At 31.7% G+C, this 27,835-nt stretch overlaps 1 protein-coding gene across 1 annotated transcript; it reads right to left on the minus strand.

The window, feature by feature from the left end:
- Positions 1–163: 163 nt before the first annotated feature.
- On the minus strand, positions 164–27,826 carry LOC144850370 (phospholipid-transporting ATPase ABCA3-like). The gene is made up of 42 exons (XM_078707645.1): positions 27,688–27,826; positions 26,904–26,986; positions 22,514–22,587; positions 20,086–20,117; positions 19,571–19,678; positions 19,195–19,314; positions 18,678–18,828; positions 18,382–18,496; positions 18,104–18,214; positions 17,815–17,958; positions 17,192–17,388; positions 16,880–17,080; positions 16,582–16,699; positions 16,368–16,460; positions 16,001–16,282; positions 15,786–15,904; positions 15,530–15,676; positions 14,355–14,629; positions 14,045–14,257; positions 13,651–13,934; positions 13,301–13,489; positions 13,052–13,137; positions 12,142–12,349; positions 11,801–11,902; positions 11,341–11,463; positions 10,797–10,913; positions 10,406–10,579; positions 10,059–10,169; positions 9,763–9,932; positions 9,430–9,568; positions 9,003–9,065; positions 8,764–8,853; positions 8,546–8,633; positions 8,341–8,444; positions 8,135–8,164; positions 7,842–7,999; positions 7,619–7,685; positions 7,279–7,382; positions 7,099–7,191; positions 1,946–2,060; positions 1,696–1,821; positions 164–1,539 (listed from the first exon to the last, which is right to left on the minus strand). The coding sequence occupies exons 2-42, from the start codon at positions 26,961–26,963 to the stop codon at positions 1,375–1,377; spliced, it is 5,466 nt and encodes a 1,821-aa protein (XP_078563771.1). The 5' UTR covers positions 26,964–26,986; positions 27,688–27,826; the 3' UTR covers positions 164–1,374.
- Positions 27,827–27,835: the final 9 nt, after the last annotated feature.

Below are 27,835 nucleotides of genomic sequence, written 5' to 3' on the forward strand. Positions count from 1 at the left end.
CCGATTCTTAAAATATAGGCATATGAATATAGGCCTAGATCAAAACGTTGCATTTTCAAAATGCATGTCTTGTGTCTTTTTCATCTTGTGGGGTTCCTTTTCAAATTGTTTATTCAGTGTAATCATTTATGGATTATTCATGATACAAAATCACCAGTCAAAATTAGCAAGTAATTAGCTTGTTTTTATTGTTACCATTTAAAAACCAGGATAAACTCCTTTATATACTGCACACACAAAAAAAAAACAATTTAGAATATTTCTTTATCTGTTCAGCACAGAAAATGCTGCCAGAAGCAAATACAGTAATATTAGTCACCAATCAAATGTGCTACGATACGCCGCCGTAAAATGGCAAAAATGGAAAACATATATAAACATGACAGCTATGTGCTTTTGACAAACGTTGAATACATTGTATAATAGCAAGTTGGGCAACTGGCAAGAAAATAGCTATGATCTACAGTAATAACATACAATACTATCTTTGGTGAGAGTGAAATAGAAATTGCTTCTAATTGAATAGTCATGATTATAAAAATAGAAATGATAAGAAATAGATTATTCAATTCTCAAAATATTATATTCTGAATAATTTAAAATATATAAAACTGTATAAATTCAATTTCTTATTTTAAGGGTTTTTTGAAAAATCACCTTTTACACTCTTTTTTTCTATTGCTAGCTTTCTGCTTTTTATTCTTTTTGTTAAATGCATTAATTGAGGCTAAGCGCATAATGTGCTATGCCCATTCATCATTATTAATATTTATACATTATATAGTAATTGTTAGTGATGGATACAAAACCTAAAATCAAACTTTAGATTACAAGTATGAGAAAACTAGACAGACGATAATGTGATAAAAAAACTTTACAACAGGTGAAAGTTACATACACTGTTACATTGTACGCAATATCATAACATATCCTGGTACACAGTCTGCAATTTACATTAAAATATATACCCACGTCTTACCCAGCCTGCAACTGATACCCAAACTGCAATGTGATGTTTGAAAACCTGTCCACAATATCAAGTACAACATAAATACCCTGTCCACAATGTATATTTATTTATTTTTGTCATCAGGCAATTAGACCACAATGGGTACCGCCACCATTTTTCAGGAGCACTATCTAAATGTTAGGCCAATCAACAAGAGGTTAAGAATACACACTATACAAATTGTAAAAGGACTGAAAATGTTTCATTCTATATTTTAAAAATTTGCTGTAAACCCACAAAGCGAGCATACAACCTAATATTTTGGAACATGTGTACACAGTATAATGTGTGCATGACAAATCACCTGAAAGAATGACACAAATTAGACACCAATTGAAGGGTAAATATTTTGATTCACAATACTCTTATTTTGGTGATTGTGGTCCAGATCGTAAACTTCTCCTGGTTGATTCCCTACGAAGACTAGCCCCAGTTGATGGAACTTCTACGTATGTTGTGTGATGTGCCTTGTTTAATTTTCTGGAGAATGCTGCGTCTGTGTGCTGCTCTTTTGCAAAATTGATAAACACCTTAAACAAATGAAAGTAATAATTTATGAACCCACTTTTTGTTTTTTTGTATATTTATTTTGGTATAAAAACATGCAAGAAGAAAAGCCTGATAGAATACAGTGCATGGTATACAAATGTTGCAGACAATAACTTTAAAAACTTTGAATGTCTTACCTGTTCTAGTGTTGTCTGACTGACGCTGTAATCTTCCATTCTCAACTCCTGTTTGTTACTTTCTAATTTACCAAATATGTAAGACCAGCTAAGATCACTGTTTTCCACTTGATATTGTAGCACACCCTGTAACATATATTGTATTGTAATATTATTATTAAATACAAAACCTTTCATAAACTGAATGAACTAATAGAAATGATCGTAAAGGTCTGTATTATGAACTATGAACTATTATGACATAGTTTACCTGGTGTTCCTCCATAAGAACTGCACCTTCAAATGTTCCATTAATGAATGATTTAATTCCATCCATGGGCACACCATCTTCCATTTTAATAATCATTGTATAGCCCTTGCCATACCTACAAAACAATGTCATTGCATGCATTGAATGCATACAGTAGATACATGTTTAACAATGTCATTTCATGCATTGAATGCATACAGTAGATACATGTTTAACAATGTCATTTCATGCATTGAATGCATACAGTAGATACATGTTTAACAATGTCATTTCATGCATTGAATGCATACAGTAGATACATGTTTAACAATGTCATTTCATGCATTGAATGCATACAGTAGATACATGTTTAACAATGTCATTTCATGCATTGAATGCATACAGTAGATACATGTTTAACAATGTCATTGCATGCATTGAATGCATACAGTAGATACATGTTTAACAATGTCATTTCATGCATTGAATGCATACAGTAGATACATGTTTAACAATGTCATTGCATGCATTGAATGCATACAGTAGATACATGTTTAACAATGTCATTGCATGCATTGAATGCATACAGTAGATACATGTTTAACAATGTCATTTCATGCATTGAATGCATACAGTAGATACATGTTTAACAATGTCATTGCATGCATTGAATGCATACAGTAGATACATGTTTAACAATGTCATTTCATGCATTGAATGCATACAGTAGATACATGTTTAACAATGTCATTTCATGCATTGAATGCATACAGTAGATACATGTTTAACAATGTCATTGCATGCATTGAATGCATACAGTAGATACATGTTTAACAATGTCATTGCATGCATTGAATGCATACAGTAGATACATGTTTAACAATGTCATTGCATGCATTGAATGCATACAGTAGATACATGTTTAACAATGTCATTGCATGCATTGAATGCATACAGTAGATACATGTTTAACAATGTCATTGCATGCATTGAATGCATACAGTAGATACATGTTTAACAATGTCATTGCATGCATTGAATGCATACAGTAGATACATGTTTAACAATGTCATTGCATGCATTGAATGCATACAGTAGATACATGTTTAACAATGTCATTGCATGCATTGAATGCATACAGTAGATACATGTTTAACAATGTCATTGCATGCATTGAATGCATACAGTAGATACATGTTTAACAATGTCATTGCATGCATTGAATGCATACAGTAGATACATGTTTAACAATGTCATTGCATGCATTGAATGCATACAGTAGATACATGTTTAACAATGTCATTGAATGCATTGAATGCATACAGTAGATACATGTTTAACAATGTCATTGCATGCATTGAATGCATACAGTAGATACATGTTTAACAATGTCATTGCATGCATTGAATGCATACAGTAGATACATGTTTAACAATGTCATTGCATGCATTGAATGCATACAGTAGATACATGTTTAACAATGTCATTGCATGCATTGAATGCATACAGTAGATACATGTTTAACAATGTCATTGCATGCATTGAATGCATACAGTAGATACATGTTTAACAATGTCATTGCATGCATTGAATGCATACAGTAGATACATGTTTAACAATGTCATTGCATGCATTGAATGCATACAGTAGATACATGTTTAACAATGTCATTGCATGCATTGAATGCATACAGTAGATACATGTTTAACAATGTCATTGCATGCATTGAATGCATACAGTAGATACATGTTTAACAATGTCATTGCATGCATTGAATGCATACAGTAGATACATGTTTAACAATGTCATTGCATGCATTGAATGCATACAGTAGATACATGTTTAACAATGTCATTGCATGCATTGAATGCATACAGTAGATACATGTTTAACAATGTCATTGCATGCATTGAATGCATACAGTAGATACATGTTTAACAATGTCATTGCATGCATTGAATGCATACAGTAGATACATGTTTAACAATGTCATTGCATGCATTGAATGCATACAGTAGATACATGTTTAACAATGTCATTGCATGCATTGAATGCATACAGTAGATACATGTTTAACAATGTCATTGCATGCATTGAATGCATACAGTAGATACATGTTTAACAATGTCATTTCATGCATTGAATGCATACAGTAGATACATGTTTAACAATGTCATTGCATGCATTGAATGCATACAGTAGATACATGTTTAACAATGTCATTGCATGCATTGAATGCATACAGTAGATACATGTTTAACAATGTCATTTCATGCATTGAATGCATACAGTAGATACATGTTTAACAATGTCATTGCATGCATTGAATGCATACAGTAGATACATGTTTAACAATGTCATTGCATGCATTGAATGCATACAGTAGATACATGTTTAACAATGTCATTGCATGCATTGAATGCATACAGTAGATACATGTTTAACAATGTCATTGCATGCATTGAATGCATACAGTAGATACATGTTTAACAATGTCATTGCATGCATTGAATGCATACAGTAGATACATGTTTAACAATGTCATTGCATGCATTGAATGCATACAGTAGATACATGTTTAACAATGTCATTGCATGCATTGAATGCATACAGTAGATACATGTTTAACAATGTCATTGCATGCATTGAATGCATACAGTAGATACATGTTTAACAATGTCATTGCATGCATTGAATGCATACAGTAGATACATGTTTAACAATGTCATTGCATGCATTGAATGCATACAGTAGATACATGTTTAACAATGTCATTGCATGCATTGAATGCATACAGTAGATACATGTTTAACAATGTCATTGCATGCATTGAATGCATACAGTAGATACATGTTTAACAATGTCATTGCATGCATTGAATGCATACAGTAGATACATGTTTAACAATGTCATTGCATGCATTGAATGCATACAGTAGATACATGTTTAACAATGTCATTGCATGCATTGAATGCATACAGTAGATACATGTTTAACAATGTCATTGCATGCATTGAATGCATACAGTAGATACATGTTTAACAATGTCATTGCATGCATTGAATGCATACAGTAGATACATGTTTAACAATGTCATTGCATGCATTGAATGCATACAGTAGATACATGTTTAACAATGTCATTGCATGCATTGAATGCATACAGTAGATACATGTTTAACAATGTCATTGCATGCATTGAATGCATACAGTAGATACATGTTTAACAATGTCATTGCATGCATTGAATGCATACAGTAGATACATGTTTAACAATGTCATTGCATGCATTGAATGCATACAGTAGATACATGTTTAACAATGTCATTGCATGCATTGAATGCATACAGTAGATACATGTTTAACAATGTCATTGCATGCATTGAATGCATACAGTAGATACATGTTTAACAATGTCATTGCATGCATTGAATGCATACAGTAGATACATGTTTAACAATGTCATTGCATGCATTGAATGCATACAGTAGATACATGTTTAACAATGTCATTGCATGCATTGAATGCATACAGTAGATACATGTTTAACAATGTCATTGCATGCATTGAATGCATACAGTAGATACATGTTTAACAATGTCATTGCATGCATTGAATGCATACAGTAGATACATGTTTAACAATGTCATTGCATGCATTGAATGCATACAGTAGATACATGTTTAACAATGTCATTGCATGCATTGAATGCATACAGTAGATACATGTTTAACAATGTCATTGCATGCATTGAATGCATACAGTAGATACATGTTTAACAATGTCATTGCATGCATTGAATGCATACAGTAGATACATGTTTAACAATGTCATTGCATGCATTGAATGCATACAGTAGATACATGTTTAACAATGTCATTGCATGCATTGAATGCATACAGTAGATACATGTTTAACAATGTCATTGCATGCATTGAATGCATACAGTAGATACATGTTTAACAATGTCATTGCATGCATTGAATGCATACAGTAGATACATGTTTAACAATGTCATTGCATGCATTGAATGCATACAGTAGATACATGTTTAACAATGTCATTGCATGCATTGAATGCATACAGTAGATACATGTTTAACAATGTCATTGCATGCATTGAATGCATACAGTAGATACATGTTTAACAATGTCATTGCATGCATTGAATGCATACAGTAGATACATGTTTAACAATGTCATTGCATGCATTGAATGCATACAGTAGATACATGTTTAACAATGTCATTGCATGCATTGAATGCATACAGTAGATACATGTTTAACAATGTCATTGCATGCATTGAATGCATACAGTAGATACATGTTTAACAATGTCATTGCATGCATTGAATGCATACAGTAGATACATGTTTAACAATGTCATTGCATGCATTGAATGCATACAGTAGATACATGTTTAACAATGTCATTGCATGCATTGAATGCATACAGTAGATACATGTTTAACAATGTCATTGCATGCATTGAATGCATACAGTAGATACATGTTTAACAATGTCATTGCATGCATTGAATGCATACAGTAGATACATGTTTAACAATGTCATTGCATGCATTGAATGCATACAGTAGATACATGTTTAACAATGTCATTGCATGCATTGAATGCATACAGTAGATACATGTTTAACAATGTCATTGCATGCATTGAATGCATACAGTAGATACATGTTTAACAATGTCATTGCATGCATTGAATGCATACAGTAGATACATGTTTAACAATGTCATTGCATGCATTGAATGCATACAGTAGATACATGTTTAACAATGTCATTGCATGCATTGAATGCATACAGTAGATACATGTTTAACAATGTCATTGCATGCATTGAATGCATACAGTAGATACATGTTTAACAATGTCATTGCATGCATTGAATGCATACAGTAGATACATGTTTAACAATGTCATTGAATGCATTGAATGCATACAGTAGATACATGTTTAACAATGTCATTGCATGCATTGAATGCATACAGTAGATACATGTTTAACAATGTCATTGCATGCATTGAATGCATACAGTAGATACATGTTTAACTCATGATTTATTCAGTCTTCAATGGAAACTAACAGAATGTCTCAATTGAATTATTATTTTTTTCATATGAGATATGGAAGAAGCAACAAGGCCAAATAATAGTATACCTGCTTTTAAGATGTTGTGTGCTCCCAAGACATTTAAATTGTCCGTTTACCATTATAGCCAAGCGGGTACATAAGGCCTCACACTCTTCCATACTACAAGATAGATTATTAGTTTCAATTACAAACTTAGAAAGCTCTAGATTACAGCAATAGGAATAGCTAATTTAAAATAAACACTACCTATGTGATGTTAGCACAATGGAGCGTCCACCTTTCATGACAGATGTCAGAGCATTCCAAAGATATCGTCGTGCGGTTGGGTCCATTCCAGAAGTAGGCTCATCCTAAAGAATTAAATGTGCATGATGTAATATTTCATACTTATACAATGTTAATTAATTACCAATCCACTCTATTGACATGAAACTACCACACTGGATGAGTTTTCGGAAGTTCAGTTGGATAAAATGTTCACCACTATTTCTTGTTGTATCTGGAATAATTTCAATATATTTGTCCTTGTGTTCATACTATATATACAGGAATCTGGGAAGAGTTAGTTTTATGTAATAATTCTTACCAGGAAAACAATTGGTGGGTTTCCAACTAAAGCAATACCAGTGCTAAGTTTCCTCTTGTTTCCACCACTGTAAACAAATTATTATAACTTTATATAAACAAATGTTTAAAATAGATTTATTTTTTGTATCATCATACACATAAAATAAAAAAAAAACATAAAAATATCTTAGGATTGTTCACTAGAGCAGGAGTATCAGAGCTTTGATTGACTGGTAACATACCTATAATCACCACACAGTTTATCTGCCCATTTATTAAGAGACAAATGTGTGACAGTAGTTTCAACAACATTTTCAATGTGATGATTTGGAATACCACGAAGACGAGCAAACATTGTCAATACTTCACGTCCTGTCAAACGCTCAAGCAAAGCATCAAACTAAAAACAAACAGTATCAAGTATAAAGTTGCTGTAAAAAAAGCAAGTCTTTAAAACTATTTTTTATCATGTAGTGATGAATACATAAATGACAATATCATGAATCTTTTAGAACAAGAAAGAAAAGTCACTCACCTGAGGGCAGTATCCAATTCTTTGCTGAACCTGTTGACAAAATACATGTATTATTGTTTGATATAACAAGAAAAATATGATTTGAAAAGGTGTCTTGAATTATACAAAGATTGAATACAATACAATATCATTTATTGTCCTTTTAACAACGAGGTACAAATGAAATGCATCATAGTTTAAATCTTTTTCAATCAACATAAACTCACAAGTTTCCTCTGTGTTTGGATGTCAAATCCATCCATGTAAGCCGTTCCTGCTGTAATGCTCAGATCGCCTGTCAACATTCCAAATGTTGTAGTCTTGCCAGCACCTAATACAACAAAATAATTTATAACATAACAAATCTCAGACTTTCAATACTAATAATAATCAAATTTAAACCAGTGTTATATTGAGTTAATATATACATACCATTAACTCCCAGAAGACCAAAGCATTGACCCTTGGGTATGTTAAGACAAAGTTGATCCACTGCAGGAGTTGGCTTCTTCCTGTACAACTGAAAGGTATATATATATACAGTATTTTACCCTATTTAATTTGTACTTGATTACTCAATGAATCAAAATTATATAAACAAATTAGGTAATCCATTCAAATGAGTTAAATTTCTCATCAATATCTTTTACCTTGGAAAGATTTCGTAGAATTACAGCAGAATCACTGTTTTTAGGATCAAGCCCAGAAACTTTTTGTCTCTCATCTGCAACATCTGAATCCTAGAAACAAAATAAAAGTTATATCGTTAAAATACGGCACAGTAGAATGTATAATATACATCACACAAATTATAAAGGCTGTCTGTAATGTAACCATTATAAATAAAACCAATGGTTGTCTGTAATGTAACCATTATAAATAAACTTACATCTGGATTTGAAACATGACCTTTGAGCACAGAGGCTGAACGAGAAGGGATAAAGAAGTTGACCTGATAACAAAAACAGAAGTCTATTAATACATTATCATTTTTTAAATTAATTAATATATTATCAAATTTTTCATTTATTATACTCTTGATTTTTGCAAAATGCGAAAAAATGATCCATATAAATATAAAATATAAGTACTTAATGTACAGGTTGAAATTATCAGACCGTTAGGGATAGAGTGCTCAATACCAAGGTAGAGCATAAATAAATAAAATAACAGCAGAACACTTGGTTACGAAACAAATTTGTAGTGATTAAAACAATGAAGTAACCAAGTTTTCTGCTGTTATTTTATTTAAGTACTTAATGTATATATATATATATATATAAAATGCCAACCTCTGTGAATAATATTTAACTCACCTCAATAAGCAATGTGAGAATCATGAACACAATTCCACCAATAAACATGTACAAACAATAAGTACCAATACCAGGTTTGTCCCAGGCTACGTTGCTATCTTGATACACATATCCTGATATTTTACAATTTATCATAGCTCTAATATAATAATATAAAAACAATATACACAAACTAAAGTATATAACAATATCAATACTCAAGTCTATTTAGAACACCAAAAGTTTACAAAACACAATCATAGCAGTACCAATAAAGGTTACACAGTGGTGTAGCCAAAAATACACATTTCTAAAATAATAATTAATAAATAAAAGTTTTGTTTATAAACTCACTCTTCACTGGCAGTGCATACCCGTCTCAAACCATCATTATCACCCAATACAGAGAATGCTCGTCCTAAGCAATGTGTTGGAATAAGACAAAACACATAGTCTAACGCATTGGCTGTGCTCTCCAATCCAAGCCCAGGAATAGTCAGGACAAAGATAGTAAGAATTGTAAACTGTAAACACAAACAAATTCAAATTACTTTTATATACCTCTTTTTCACCACCTTAATCAATTAAAAATAATATAATATCAAACATACTAAATAGGTACAGTAAGTTGCTTTACATTCGTTACTTACCATGCTTAGAATAGCAAGGAGGAATATTGTAAGAGCTGTGGCATTGACCGGAGTCTTGAACATAAAAGCTGCACTATAGATAAATGGAATAGTCATCCAACCAAATAACAACTACAAAGAAAATAAAAAAAATGACATATTATCAGTGGTGGATTGATATCCATGATGTCTTTATTCTGTAAATTATGGCCTCACTTAAATATAACTGTTTAGTAGGAATATAAGTACTCTAGGCTTTGATTACAGTTCTGATGAATAGTTTCTTCTTTTAAGACAGTATGCATTTTCATTAAATGCCTTAAGATTTTGATTCTCACTCGTAATTTTTATACAAAATTGAAACTTACAAAGAGTAAAGCAACTGTGCCAAGATTTGAACCTCCGTATGCATCTAGGTTGAATGCAGCAAACATGATGATAATACCCACAAAGACAATGGCAAAATTGCACGCATCCCATACAAAGGTAGCTCCCCAATAACTCAGTGGGTCAACACCACTCACAAACTGAAGATGCTTTGCCTACAAAATACAACAATATGTTTTTATGCTCACTTCAAGAAGTGCTTTCAATGAGAGAGGAAATTGAGTTGTTGCTGTTGTGTTAACTTCATTTAATTGAGAAAATATATTTGTTTAGGTTAATAATAAAGATTGATAATTAAATGTAATAAAAATAATAGTATGTATGATGCAGGAACTCAACTACTTTGAAAACAAAGGTAGAAAGTATAGTCACCTTGTTTTCTCTCTCACCAACAACAAAACCGATGAAACTAGCTGAAAGAAAAGCCATACCGAATACCACCAAGATTGAAAGACCAAATGCACTCTCACTTGAAGCTGCTTCCTCTGCCTATGTAACATAAAATACTAACTGAAAACATGTTCATTTTAAAATGTTTATACTTCAGAAAACTCAATTATACAAGACTCAACCCACCCATTACACTCAGATATTATTATTATTAGCAGATCTGGAAGGGCTAGACGGACACAGAAAACAATTTCGACAAAACGTTTCAGATTTTCAACACTGTATATGGCATGAAATTTATTTAATCAAAACTTTAAAAGATAGTAACTTGTATTCATTTATTTAAATATATATCACTTTGTATTATTTAATGATCTACTATGGTACAAAACATATCTCAAAATGTTTACAATAAAGTAGACTTGTATCTTGTATTCACAATAAAAAGTCAATTTTACTACATACTAGATATGTATACTTTCAATAATATGTTTTAAAAATAGTACTTAAACTGAGGATAAAATACCTGAGCTGTTACATTCCGAGGCAGGGGATAGTTGTAAGTTGTAATGCTGTAGTCATCACTAGTAAAAGACTTCAGTATCATGTTAGAAGCAGCATTAAGAACTTGCACAGAGGTATGGTATGCCTGAAATTTGAAAACAAAAACATATGGTAAGGGTATTATTTGAAAACAAAAAATATGGTACGCTTGGGCTAAAGGTATGGTACGCTTACAATTATGTATGGTGCCCATGTAAATTAAAAACAAATTTGTATGGCATGCTTTTAATTTGAATTAAAAAATGTATGGTATTAACAAAATTGCAGTGCAAATAGAAAAAAAATCTGAAAAGTTGAAAAAGAAGTATACTATAGAATGTCTGCAATTTGGATTTTACTTATTTCCAAACAGTAATGCTGATATAATAACATTTCATCTTAACCATTAGTGTTTGTCTCCATTAAAAAGTAGAACATTTTACCTCATTACTGTACCAGGCTGTCACTAGAGTCCCGTTACTAACATTTAATGCAAGCTCATAAAAATTCACTTCATCTAGTTTCTTAACAAATGACACATTTGCCTGAAAATATAAACATATTGATATGAAAGTTAGCATAACACAAATTAAATTTTTAGGTAAATCAGTTTTGTTTCAAAATGTTTGTCTTCCAGTCACAAATCGGTAAATGATTAAATTGAATTTCACTTTTCCCTGGATTGATTTAGCAAGAAGTGTTGTGGTGTACTGCACCATGCTATTATTTTCATACAGGGAAAATATGGTTGTTGGTACACATCTCATTCCAATCAAATACTTACAATTAAATTATTATTGAAAATTGCAGAAAGATTTCCAACAACTTGTTGTGCATCAAAGGTAGCGTTAACAGAAACAAAACCTGCCACAAGTTCATTGAAAAAGTTTGGTTCATTGTCAGCATCTTCTTCCAAGACGCTCTCTTGAAAGTAAGTGTTTGGGTCAGACAGAATGCTGGGTTGTGCACCAACTGGACAGGTACCATATAACCTAGCAAATTAAAATAAAGGTTTATTGTAATATAATAACTGTCTAGAAGTAAGCCAATGTTAAGTAGTGTTTGAGTCAGACAGAATGCTGGGTTGTGCACCAACTGGACATGTACCATATAACCTAGCAAATTAAAATAAAGGTTTATTGTAATATAATAACTGTCTAGAAGTAAGCCAATGTTAAGTAGTGTTTGGGTCAGACAGAATGCTGGGTTGAGCACCAACTGGACAGGTACCATCTAACCTAGCAAATTAAAATAAAGGTTTATTGTAATATAATAACTGTCTAGAAGTAAGCCAATGTTAAGTAGTGTTTGAGTCAGACAGAATGCTGGGTTGTGCACCAACTGGACATGTACCATATAACCTAGCAAATTAAAATAAAGGTTTATTGTAATATAATAACTGTCTAGAAGTAAGCCAATGTTAAGTAGTGTTTGGGTCAGACAGAATGCTGGGTTGTGCACCAACTGGACAGGTACCATCTAACCTAGCAAATTAAAATAAAGGTTTATTGTAATATAATAACTGTCTTGAAGTAAGCCAATGTTAAGTAGTGTTTGGGTCAGACAGAATGCTGGGTTGTGCACCAACTGGACAGGTACCATATAACCTAGCAAATTAAAATAAAGGTTTATTGTAATATAATAACTGTCTGGAAGTAAGCCAATGTTAAGCAGTGTCAATGAATATTACTTACTTCTCTGTAGAATTATAGCAAGATGGGCAGTTTGTGTAGGAATATTCAGGATAGTCTTTGCATACATCTTCAGGCTGATTACGGATCTAAAATAAAAAAAGACTGATTATATGAATGTTTGTGCAATTGTTTTTTCCGTCATTGTCATATAATAATTAATATTTATGACCAATAAGATTGACAAAGGACACTTGAAAAAGACTCTTTTCATTTTTTTTGTATGATCAATAAGATTGACAAAGGACTCACCCAAGAAGAACACTCCTCATTCAAAATGATGAAGTTGTACAAACAACAGTATCGTGCCATTGGACTCGGTATGTCTTCACCCTTGACCTTTCCATAGCTGTTTTCATTCATCAGAGTCTGTACTGTATCTTCTACATTTTCTACACTTTCTTCTAAAAATTTCAGGCTGACCAAGTAACTTTCAACATTCTAGATATTAAGAATAAGGAGTATTTGATTCTAAGTCATCATCAATGGTATTCATCTATTAAGAAGAAGGAGTATTTTATTCTAAGTCATCATCAATGGTATTCATCATTGCAACAACTTATTTTCAATTGTGTAGTGTTATAGTAGTATAAGAAAATGACCTGAAATATCTTGACTGCGTCATTGCCAGTAAAGTCAGCATAATATGCCCGATGATTTAAGTCTTCAGCCTCATTCAACTTAATCAAACTTAGTTCCAACTTAGGATCATCAGTAGACGCACTACCCCCAGTAAGTAGAATAATCAATAATCCAAGAAAAATGAACAAAAGTGGAAAAAAGAATTGAATAATGACAGCTTTTTTGTCACGTTTACTGTTGAGAAAACGCTTAATATACATAGCTTTAAACTGCTGAGCTTTTAAAGCTAACCCACTAAGCAAATCTGAAAAAAAAAGAAACAAATGTTAGATCCAGTTTTAGATAGGTTTAAATAAAAATTCCTACATATTACTTGAGTTTAGAACATTATGCAAATTTATTCATTTTAAGTACCTTCTCTTCTGGTTTCAAGTTGTGAGATATTAACAGCTTTTTCTGCTTTCTGAATATTCTGCATTGTGGTGGATGCAACAGCGCCCTCGTCATCGTCATTGTTGGCAGTTCCATTCGCTTTTGCCTCTGCTTGCTCACCAACTTTCATGAATACTTCTTCTAAAGTTGTGATGGACACACCAAAACTTTCAACGCCGAGACTTGTTCGCTTTGCTGCAACACAAAGAAAGAGAAATATAAATATACGATATTTTTGTAGAGCAGGTGGTGTGTATGGTAATGCTACATTATCGGCTAAAGTATACAGTACCTTCAACATTTTCAAACAGTGCTTGGAACTGTGACGTACTGTCTCCTGGTAAAATGTAAGCAAGCTCTGCACCAATATTTGACTCCAGATAACTTCCAGGTACATAATCTTGAATAATTTTTGTAAGTTGATCAACTTGGCAATTTTCATTTTTAACCAGTGTCATGTGATAACCAACTCCATACCGGTTTTTAAGAAAGTGAGAGCTGCCGCTGCAGAGTAGTTGTCCGTGTGCCATGATGGCAATACGATCTCCCAACAAATCTGCCTCGTCCCTAAAGTAAACAAGAAATATTTCTTACAAAAAACGCCACTCGACATTTTAAAATTAATCATTGTTCTTTCTTCAGATATATTAAATGATTAATTATTAAAAAGATGTCCTTTAATCGCAAAAATACATACAAATCAAAGATAGTTCTTACATTATGAATCACATTATGCCAATGTTTTCACTAGTTAATTGTACTATAAATACACAATTTTTAACAATTTATGAACATTTTGTTACCATGGAAACATGTAACAAAATAAAAATATGTTGGTTAATCGCAAAAATACACAAAATCTAACATAGCTATTTAATTATAAATCACATCATGCCCATTTTGGTGGGTGTTAGTAATCTGTTTGTATTTCATTGAATAATTTATATTTCTGCTAATTTTCAACAGCATTTGAAAGAAGACATGTGTACCTTTCCAACAAAATATTAATCTACTAATTAAAAAATGGCATTTAAAAAGGGTCAATTTTGAACTTTAATGTGCTGTGTGTGTGAGCTCAACCTGTAGGCATGCAACTGAATACCCTCTAGAGACAACGTGACTTTACGGCGGTACAAGTGAGAAAATTCTTCCTCAGTCTGTTGATTCTCGTCAACCAATCAAAGGGCGAGAATCCAAAATCGTTCAACCGTGAGCCCTCATAGACTCTCTTTATACGTTTTTTGGGTCCAGCAGCTGGGACCTATAAATTATAGTCGAGTTTACAAATTCCCAAAACTGTCGGCCTTAGAACTATAGCTACCACGATGATAAAGCTTCTTAATGAGTATATCCTCTTGGGACATAAAGCCGCGGTGCGAAAATCTGAATTTATAACATATATACAATTGCGGACCTGTTAAATTTTTTTTATCTGAAGATAATTAAAATATTGTATACATTACTTACATGAAGTGTGTAGTGAGTACCATGGTCTTTCCTGCTTTGTACTTTAATAACAAATCCCAAGTAGCCCGACGTGCATATGGATCCATGCCAGAGGTAGGCTCATCTAGAATCACGACTTCTGATCCTCCAATCAAAGCAATCGCACAACTAAAATACAGAATATGTAACAAATACATATTTTTTTAATGGAATAATTGTCTTTCTATAAAATCAGAGTTGGAATCAGAATTTGTAAATAAATGGAGAAGAAGTTTACCTCAGTTTTCGTTTCATGCCACCTGACAGTGAACTGGATGCTGTGTTAGTCTTGTCAACCAGTTGTAAGTCTTCTATCATTGACTTTACTTCAGCATTGGCTTCTGCACCACTTTTACCCTATAAAACAAAGCACAGGTTTGTTAATAATGATTCGTTATTGACACATGACTGTATAATATAAATGGTTACTAATAGTTGGCAATTATTGATTACCTTTAGATTAATAAAGAAATCCAGATGTTCTTTAACCGTCAGACGATCAAACAAGACATTGTGCTGTGGACATAAGCCTAGACTTGACCGTACAGATTGAATGTCTGTCACAATACTCTTGCCATTGATAGTAGCTGAGCCTGAAGTTGGTGGAAATAAACCGGTCAAGATGGACATTGTAGTAGTTTTACCAGCTCCGTTGTGACCAAGAAGAGATGTTATTTGACCTTTGTACATCTTCAGGGACAGGTCATCCACAGCAAGTTTTTTCCCAACTGAACTCTAAAAGAAGATATTTGTTTAAATCATAGAGTTCAGTGTTTATGTATCATAAATAGCAATCTTGCTAAAATATAATTTTACTTACCTTGTAAACCTTTCGCAGATTCTTAATATTAATACCAACTTCAATGTTTGGGGCACTTTCATGGTTCTTGTTATCGATGTTATTCATGGCTATCTGTACAAAATTGCAAAAGAAGTAATATGTATCATAACAGCAGAGTATAGAAACTCTATAAAAGTATTACATTTTATTTGACTTCAAAATGTAATTAAGTAAGAGAAACAGCATACAGTACCTGTGCTTCATCATCAGGAGAAACATCCACTACATTTCCACACCAGTATGACTTCTTAAAAGGAAAATTAATTGGTTGTGGAATACCATATTTGCCTGGAAACACTTGCTCTACATACCTAAAAAGATAATCACTTCTATTGACTATTTCATAGTAAGTACTTGTATACATGATCTATGCTTTTATGTTTCTGAGTTGTTTTAGAAATAGATGAATACACAAGCTATAACCACTAAACCTATGGAGACTTGATACATTAAAAACATCTGAAGGTATTCCACTTAAAAATAATACTTACCACATGATGATGAAAAAGATGAAGCTATCAAGTAAAAGCATAAGAAAACAGTTTCCTAAATTGAAAGAATCTCCAGTTGCGGGACTTCTAGCGATGTTGCTCCACTGAATTCCCTCCTCACTACTCTCATATCGTAGAATACAATTCATTGCATAGCCCATTGCCGAGTTAGGCAAGAAACAACATAGAGTTTTAGTAGAGCTGAAACAGAGAAGAAAAAATATAAGATAATGAATAACCTTACTTTCTTATGCTTAAAATATACTGCTATAAAAAATCTTATTTGTCTGTATCTAATTATAAACTACTTACCCTGATGTTTCATCATAAGGTAGAATAAACAACGGCAGATAACTGAGGAACCACATCAGTAGACCAAAGATAAACCCAAGACGAGAATTTGAGAAAAATACACTAATCATAAAACTCCACATGGTGCTGGCTAATATCCAGGTCATGAAGAAAATGAAAATAACCAGCCCATCACCATGCTCAAGCACTTTTCCAGCCTATAGAGAGAAAATGTGAAGTACATGAGGAGCAAGAAAAAAACCTGACAAATGAATTCAAATACTATAATAATACTAATATAATAATACTATAATAATGCGACATTTATATACCGCCAATTCGTAAAGATCAGAGCGCTTTGAGTGTTTGTTGATTATTAAAATTATCTAGACTCTGAGCAGGAAATAGGCTAACCAAAAACAACCCATTAATGGCAACAAAAAAAACAATGAAGATGATCCAAACACCTCCGCACTGTTCCCCAGCAATTTTAGGTGCAAGGAACTTAGAATATCAAGATAATTCTATTATTTATGATATTGATAATAATGCTACAAGTACAGGTGTTTCTTAATGAAGCATCATGTTCATGATATGAACGATAGATCTTGTTTATTGGACAGATTTTGAAATGATGAACAAACCTTAAAAAGTATGACGATGAGTATGATTGAAATGAGTAGAAATGAATAGGTTTTGACAAACCATGCCAGCCAGTGGAGCCAGTTAGCCAATCCCATCATTTTCATACTTTCTTTTAAACGTGTCTCTTTCTCAATCACAAGTTCCTGAAATTAAATAATGAAGATAGTAATAGGTTGATCAATAATAATAATGTTTTGTTGCTTTGTAGTTGTTTGTTGTTCTTAATTTTTGTTTTGGTGGTTGTTTCAATTGCTTGGTAGGTGATAATAATATTGATTGATGGCAAACCTTTACAATAATGCCTCCTGAGTACATAAAAGCAAAGACCATCAGCAATGGTAGAAGAAAATCAATCGTTGAAATGAATGCATCACTCTTGTATCCAGGATACGGAAATTGCTGTCAATATAATATATTACATAATTCATTTTTTATCACAAAGTCGCATATCAAGCAAATTTAATTTCAAATATAAACAAAAATTGACTTTTATGATGTTAGCACAAACGTTTATTTATTACTTTGTAAACCAATTAGATTGTAAATGGTTAAGTACATAAAACTACCTGCATCTGGAAACTTGTACTTGCCGCTGAGACAGGGTCAAAGTATGCTGATTGGCCAATCAAGATGGCACGATCCATGGCTGATTGAATTGCTATGAAACGTTTGTAATAATTACTGAAAAATAATTATGAAGTTGCTGTGATCTGTACAAGTAAATGAAATTTGTGAACCAAGAAAAAAGACTCAAATATTAAATGTTTGAATAATAACATAAGAAATGATTAAAATAGGTAGAATTAACACTATTTAGAAAAAACCAAAACATTGATGAAAATAGTTTTGAAAATAAACTTACTTTTCAGTTCGTGGTCCAGGTTGTGGAAATGATGGGTATGTATCATCTGTATTCCAGGTTTCTTGAAAAGCTAGGTTATGAGACAATCGTATGGTGTATTCAACATCCATTGGCAGTCTAGTTGCTGTCTCCTCAATGTCAAACACAACAGCTTTGTTACAAAATAGGAAATATGTAGCATTATAATTGAATATTAAATACTGTAGAATCAAATAAAAAGCTAGGTTATGAGACAATCGTATGTGTATTCAACATCCATTGGCTGCCAGTCTATTTGCTGTCTCCTCAATGTCAAACACAACAGCTTTGTTACACAATAGGAGTATTATAATTATATGCATACAAAATACTGTACAATCAAATACAGAATTATTAAATCATACGATGTAATCAACATCCATTGAATTCAGTTTACGAACATTTCATTAAGAATATAATAGTTATTAGTCAGTAGTGACAAGATTACAAGAAGACCTATTAATTAAATAAATAAAACATTTTTATATTATCATTTTACCTCCATAATATAGATGATCATTATCAGCTACTGTTGTTACCATGGCATCCTCGGAGATGAACGAATTTTGTGATAAAGGCACACCAATCAAACCAGACACGGTTAACATCAAAGCTTTCGCTGTAACGATTATTCATATAAAATGTCTATAGTGAATTTATGATGAAATATGGAATATAGCAAAATAGACCTTTGTGATACATAAGAATATAAATATCAACAGTTAACTGTGACAATGCTCTATAGCAATGAACTCATTAAATAATCATATTGTGTATTAAACCAGCATTTATGCAACAACAGTGATTACACTTTACAGCTTCATATCAAATTCATGTTTCTATTTACACCATATAATAATAAAAATTAAACTTACTTAAATCATTTTGTGGAAAATATGTCAGGTTTCCACAAAGACCCATGTCACAGTAATATTCCTCAGTATATGAATTGATATCAAATGGTTTGATGGTCTCAAATGTAGCTGAAAAAATATGTTTATGTAATAATTATATTCAATCACCAATATGACAAATTCAAATAATATTCTGTATGTTTACATCTCGATGATCGTTAGATTAATTATAATAATTATTATCTTTTAGACCTGTTTATATTTTGTACAAATATTTAAAGTATTTCAAAATAAAACTAAAGCAATGATTGATCGTGAGAGGATAAACTTCTCAGTTTATAGTTGGTATCTTTCACATTGTCCATTCTGGTGTGACTCCAGAGTTTGCTCGCTGGAGAGAATTCAGGTGTTTTACCCCAGAGTTTGAACTCCGAAGTGTTTGATTTTTATACCATCCACATCAACCACATCACCTGAGTTTTGTTATTTGATGTGAAAGGGGTGTTAGAGTCACATAAAGATTATATCATACTTACTAAAGCATTTATCTTGTGTTGTAATGAGAATTCTAGAAAAAAATAATTTGAAATTGAGATATAGTTTAATTGTTGTGTGTGGTATTATCAAAATATTGTTGTGTGTGAGACAGTCTATCTTATAGATTTAATGGATATACCATAGAAACTGCATGCATCATATCATAAGCATAATGGTGATTATTTATGGCCTTAGGGCTTTTTCATTATATAACAGAACAAGTACTTAATTTTTGGTGCAAAATTCAATGCAGAATTGTATAAGCTTACAATGTACAAGCTTTTAATGAGCTTTTGCACTAAATAACTAAAAACACTTTTTTTGTGCAAAATTCAATGCAGAATTGTATGAATAATATATGAAATAACCAACTCAAAAGGTTAATTGTATTATTTAAATCCGTGACTAGTACTAAGTGCAAATTACAATTCAGCCATTTAATTTATTCAATAGATCAGTATTACAAGCTATACCTTAAATACATCAGTATTACAAGCTTTGCTATATCTTAAATTCAACTTGAATTCAATTGAAGGCCAAACTTTAGAGTCCTGCTTCAAATTACTTGTAACTATGGTACTAATGAACTCTGTCTGATTGTTGTTAAGAGAGGAACTTTACAATTTAGTACAAGTCTCCTGACTACTTCTAACTATGGTACTAATGAAGTCTATCTGATAGTTAAGAATAGACCCCAACCTGAGTAACTTTACAATTTAGTACAAGTCTCCTGACTACTCGTAAACTATGGTACTAATGAAGTCTGTCTGATTGTTGTTAAGAATAGACCCAAACCTGAGTAACTGTACAATTTAGTACAAGTCTCCTGACTACTTGTAAACTATGGTACTAATGAAGTCTATCTGATAGTTAAGAATAGACCCCAACCTGAGTAACTTTACAATTTAGTACAAGTCTCCTGACTACTCGTAAACTATGGTACTAATGAAGTCTATCTGATTGTTAAGAATAGACCCCAACCTGAGTAACTTTACAATTTAGTACAAGTCTTCTGACTACTTGTAAACTATGGTACTAATGAAGTCTATCTGATAGTTAAGAATAGACGCCAAACCTGAGTAACTTTACAATTTAGTACAAGTCTCCTGACTACTCGTAAACTATGGTACTAATGAAGTCTGTCTGATTGTTGTTAAGAATAGACCCCAACCTGAGTAACTTTACAATTTAGTACAAGTCTCCTGACTACTCGTAAACTATGGTACTAATGAAGTCTGTCTGATTGTTGTTAAGAATAGACCCCAACCTGAGTAACTTTACAATTTAGTACAAGTCTCCTGACTACTTGTAAACTATGGTACTAATGAAGTCTATCTGATAGTTAAGAATAGACCCCAACCTGAGTAACTTTACAATTTAGTACAAGTCTCCTGACTACTTGTAAACTATGGTACTAATGAAGTCTATCTGATAGTTAAGAATAGACCCCAACCTGAGTAACTTTACAATTTAGTACAAGTCTCCTGACTACTCGTAAACTATGGTACTAATGAAGTCTATCTGATAGTTAAGAATAGACCCCAACCTGAGTAACTTTACAATTTAGTACAAGTCTCCTGACTACTTGTAAACTATGGTACTAATGAAGTCTATCTGATAGTTAAGAATAGACCCCAACCTGAGTAACTTTACAATTTAGTACAAGTCTCCTGACTACTCGTAAACTATGGTACTAATGAAGTCTGTCTGATTGTTGTTAAGAATAGACCCCAACCTGAGTAACTTTACAATTTAGTACAAGTCTCCTGACTACTCGTAAACTATGGTACTAATGAAGTCTATCTGATAGTTAAGAATAGACCCCAACCTGAGTAACTTTACAATTTAGTACAAGTCTCCTGACTACTTGTAAACTATGGTACTAATGAAGTCTATCTGATAGTTAAGAATAGACCCCAACCTGAGTAACTTTACAATTTAGTACAAGTCTCCTGACTACTCGTAAACTATGGTACTAATGAAGTCTGTCTGATTGTTGTTAAGAATAGACCCCAACCTGAGTAACTTTACAATTTAGTACAAGTCTCCTGACTACTCGTAAACTATGGTACAAAATCTACCTGATAGTTGTTAAGAATAGACACCAAACCTGAGTAACTTTACAATTTAGTATAAGTCACCTGACTACTTGTAAACTACGGTACTAAATCTACCTGATAAGTGATAGTCGCTAAAAAAATACTGGTAACCCAAGTAACTTTGAATTCAGTTCACATAATTATTTTCTTAGAAACCAAGTCATTTGATGGCTCAAATTATTATTATTACCATATATATTGTTATTAGTTAAATATCATCAATAAATTATATATCTATTAAATAATATTGTTTAAACAAATAAATATTTAAATTTATGTTAGTTATTAGTGAAAGTCATCTCCAACATGTTGTCATTAAAATACCTACTTTGTCAATAACAGCAATGCTGTAAAAGCCAGCGGAATAAGGATTTCAAAGACAGTTCCGATTGGTCGACGGATCTACAATTTAAAAACAAGTTCATTACATTTTTAGTAGTAATGGATTAGTTAATGGATCAAATTGGAGAGGAAGGTTGAATATAATTTGTGTTTTTTCCCCAACAATCATAATTTCAAACAGAATACTACTAAATAAATAATTGTAAATACCAATTCTTGTATAGAGAATCATGGTAGGCCTACACAAAAACAACCTGGACACTGGTGATTGATCAGTTCTTTATTTACAACAAAATCTGTTTATTGCACTATTTTTTTTTTCTCTTTTGTGGTTAACCACCACCTTTATTCATTCAATATTTCATACATATTTCATTCACATTTCATTTTCATACATTAAATTTCCGTTTTCTACTTTTTTCGTTATTTTCTGATTTTTACTCTTTTAACCTTTATACATATAGTGTTTTGATTATATGCATACAAAAACCATAAAAATCTACACTTCATTTTGTACATGATATAATACTGTACATTTTAAAATACAAATATGGATGCCACTTATAAGTTACAACATGCCTAGTGTATTCATTTCTTTTAAAATATATTTAAACTGAATCCAAGGATTCTGGCATACAGGTTTTTTAAGTTCAGTTTTAATTTTAATTATGTATATGACGTACACAGCTATTGAATACAATTGATTTTTTACTTGACATTTACTTCCTAACAGGAGTTCTTTGAAAGAGCTACTGCTGTTATCTAGTTTTTTAAATATGTTGTCAATTTTTTTCCACAGTATTTGATTACGTCTACAATAATAAAACATATGTTTTTTCGTCTTCAATGACTCCACAATTGTTACATTATTTTTCAGTTTCCAGTTATACAGTTTTAGATTTGTAGGTACAATTCTATTTAGTAATTTGTAATTCAATTGGGCAAAATTTCTTAATTTTTTCGTTTTTCACTTTTCTTTTCCAGACATTACACCACTTGATATCTTCATTAAATATGTTGTTCCATTTAAGTATGCTTTTCGGGGGAATAAAAACATTATTTACAAAGTTAGAATATACATCTTTTGTTGTCATCTTAATTATATTGTTGATATTGTATTCCAGATTCACATTCATATATTGGTTCATATTTGGCATATTATGTTTAATTATATTTAACCACTCTTTTGGAATAGCTCTAGTTAAGGAAACATATTCAGCTATCCAGTTTTTCTTAATATGTAGTTGTTTAATTATTTCTATAGGTTTCATTAGACGATTTGATTAAAACCTGCATCTATCCAGTTCCTAAAGAATAGTGGTTTGTTTCTATATTTAATATAATTATTACCCCATAAGTTTTGCTTTATCACTTCTTCATACTTGTTAATTGTATCTTCATTATTCATATTATTAAATTCAACACAACACTTTAGAACATTATAATAAAAAGATGGTATATTATCTAAGCCCATGTTATAATTGATATTTGACATACTTAAAATTAGTTGTTCGGTTCCAAATTTGTTAAAATAGTATAGTGGTAAGATTGTCCATCTTACGTGTTTTCTACACAGTAATTTTTCTTGCCCATATCATTTTCAGCGAGTTTATGTGTAATGCGAAATCAGGCATACCTATGCCCCCTTTAATCATTTTACTGATTAAAGTTTTTATTTTTATTTTTTCTGTTTTTCCATTCCATAAAAAGTTATATATCAATTTATTTATTTAAAAAATAACATCATCTGGTACATCAATTATACATGCATTGTATGTTAGTTTAGACAAAGCTAAACTTTTTAAAATGGTAACTTTGCCAAAAAAGGTTAGGTTTCTTCCTTTCCATCTATTGAGTAGCATTTCTAAGTTTGCCACCTTACTATCCCAATTCAATTCACTGCATTTGTTCTCATTATATCCCACATAAATACCCAAAATCTTAATTGGTTCATTAACCCAATTTGGACTGCATGGTTTTTCAATTTTTTTTATATTTTTGCCAATCCATATAGCGTTGGTTTTTTTTAAATTTAAATTCATACCAGACACTTTACCAAACTTATTAACAATATTTAAACCAATCTCTATACTTTTTTCATTTCCCACAAAGAGTACAGTGTCATCCGCCAGATGCGCAATGCGAACTTCCTCACCATTATCATTGTTAGGTAAAGATATTCCTTTATAGCATTTATCTTTTCTTATATTACACGCCATAATTTCTACTACTAAAATAAAGAGTAACGCAGACAATGGGCAACCCTGTCTTATTCCGCATTCCATTTCAAAACTTTCTGATATCCAACCATTATTAACAATAACACATTCAGTTTTACTATAAATTGTATTTACCCATTTTAAAAAGGAGTCACCAAAATTAAATTTTTTTAGTACCTTAAACATAAAATCTCTATTTACAGAATCAAAGGCTTTTCTAAAATCAAGGGATAAAATAGCTCCTTCGATTTGTTCTTCTGTTGTATAATATAGAATATCATTAATTAAACGGACGTTTTCTCCAGCGAATCATCCTTTAATGTACCCCTTTTGGTCATTGTCAACTACATTTTCAATTACTTTATGAAGTCTCATACATAGAATTTGAGTTAAAATTTTGTAGTCTGTATTTAATAAAGTGATAGGACGCCAGTTTTCAAGCAATTTTTTATCACCTTTTTTGTATAATAGGCTTATAATACCACGTTTCTGTGTAGAACTCATTTCATTGTTAAAATAACATGCATTTAGAGCGTCACAAACAATGTGTTTAATGTCATCCCAGAAATGTAAATAAAACTCAATGGTCAAGCCATCACATCCGGGAGTTTTATTTAATTTCATTTTTTTAATTGCATTGGTACATTCATTTAGAGTGACAATACCTTCACATATCCCCTTTTCTTCTTCAGTTAAACTCGTTACATTTGATTTATCTAGGTAAGTGTTTATTTGTTTACGGGATATACCCTTATTTGCATATAGATGCCTATAAAATCTAACTTCCTCATAAAGGATTTCCTTTGTCTTTGTTAGTACTCTACCCTTCTCGTTTTGTAAACATTTGATTTGGTTTTTTTTTCCCTTATTTTTTTTCAGACTAAGAAAATATTTAGTGCTACGTTCGCCCTCTTCAACTCTAGAACGTATATATGCACCTTTTGTTTCATTATCATATTTTCCAGCTTTTTTGTTTTTTTTTGCAATTTTTGCTTCTATGCTCTCATTGGCAGTACAATCATTGTTTAATAAAGAATCATTTAGTTTTTTTATTTCTTTTTCTAGTTTTACTTTTTTTATTTTTTTTTCTTTATTGATTTTTTTGCCATAGTAGATTGAAACGTCTTTAATTTTGGCTTTTAATAATTCCCATAATACATCTGGGCTAAGGGTATTTTCATTGGTTTGGGTTTTTTTAGTTACATTTGTAATATAGTTTTGGTCAGTATTTTGCAATAGGTTGTTATTAAATTTCCAATAACCTGGGCCTCTTTTGGACTCATCAAAACTGATTTTAATTGAAATTGCTTGATGATCTGTCAAGATAGCTGGTCTTATATCACATGATATTACGTCATCGTGATCAAGAATTTGTTTAGAAGTCAACCAGTTTATTGCACTATTTTGTGTAAAGAAATGAAGATCAATAAATGTAAAAAAAAATATTTTTTCAGGGGAAATGTATCAATCCATGAAATACTTACCGTTATCGTGATTTGATTCAATAATTCAATATTAATTATTGTTGAAATGATGACATGTCCTGTAGAACTACTGCATTGTATGGTTATGTGTTTCTTTCTGATGCTAATTATTGGCATAAATAGGTCTAATTAACTCAGCTTATAAAGCATTTTCCTTCGAAATTTAAAGGATAAGGAAGTGACATTTTTAATTATTGAAGGAAATATTGTTCTTGGCATTGTTTGTTCTTTCTCTTCTTACTGCGAAAATTTGTCCTAATTATAGACGAACAGAAATGGAGATACTGATAGTATACTGATTTCTGTGTGTTCCACAAGACAGTAAACTCATGACATCACAGGCAATAATTGTATTTGCCAGAAAACCTTTAGTTTTACAATGTGCCACTATGAAGCTGTTGAGTCGGACAATATATTCTGCACACGCTCAGAAACAATGATTGTTTTACTGAACAAAAAAAAAATATTAATCTGAAACTTATTTACTACAGGCATTTTCAATGAATACTTAAATTAAATATAGCACCATGAGGACCCTGAAAATAAAATACTTAAACTAAATATAGCACCCTGAGGACCCTGAAAATAAAATACTTAAACTAAATATAGCACCCTGAAAATAGAATACTTAAACTAAATATAGCACCATCCTGAAAATAAAATGAGGACCAACCTGTAGAATCCAATTCTTCCAAAGAAGCAACTTGAATTGCCGCAGTTTCAAACCCATCATAAACAGCAGAGATAATCAATCGCCTGAAATTTAAAAAAGTCAAAGCTGCATTAGATTTTAAGTCAATAAATTAAGTCAAATTAACTGAGTTGTAGGCTATATTGAAAAGAAATGTGAAATCCAAAGGCTGGTTACAATATTCTTCATAAAACTAAACATGCTGCTTAAAAAGTCCCAATTCACCATGCCCTTCTTCAATCATAGTTTTTAATGACACAGCTAAATTTTAATTTAAAAAAAACCATGGTAAACATTTGAAATTATATACATGACCTTAGGCAAACTTAGGCCTATAAACAGGTTTTGTTATTTAAATTCAATTTAAACCAACACAATATAGTTTTGTTGTTAAAAATACAATAGTCTAGACTAGTCTAGAGAGTTTACAGCAGGTAATAACTATTATACATACTAACTGGGTGCTGATCCTAAATGTACTTTCTTTAGTACTTTAAAACTAACACAAAATATTATCAATAGTAAAGTAGGCCTAATGTCTAGCTAGCTGTTGGCCTACGATAGTGCATGATGGTTTCAGGTGGAATAAACTCGGGAATTCCCAAGTTTCTGTAAACTAGTGATGCGTGACCTACTGGAAGGTGACGCCCATCATTTCAAACTATGGTATCGATGGTAGTCCTGGCTGGGCCAAGGCCTAGGCCTAGAATTAAAATACAATATTTAATACAATGTATTACATGGATTCAGAAGTATGTGAATCTACCTTTTGTCCTATCTGGTGCTATGACTTGTTATTGTATTTCAAATAAATGTTGACTGACAACGCTTCATTTCCTTCTAGATAGTTTATCCTCTCAAAGCAAGCAGCCAGCAACGGAGAATGTCTACAGCGACTACCTGTGTGTAGCGAG

The sequence above is a fragment of the Antedon bifida genome, chromosome 8 (assembly GCF_963402885.1).
Source record: "Antedon bifida chromosome 8, ecAntBifi1.1, whole genome shotgun sequence".
Lineage (NCBI taxonomy): Eukaryota > Metazoa > Echinodermata > Crinoidea > Comatulida > Antedonidae > Antedon > Antedon bifida.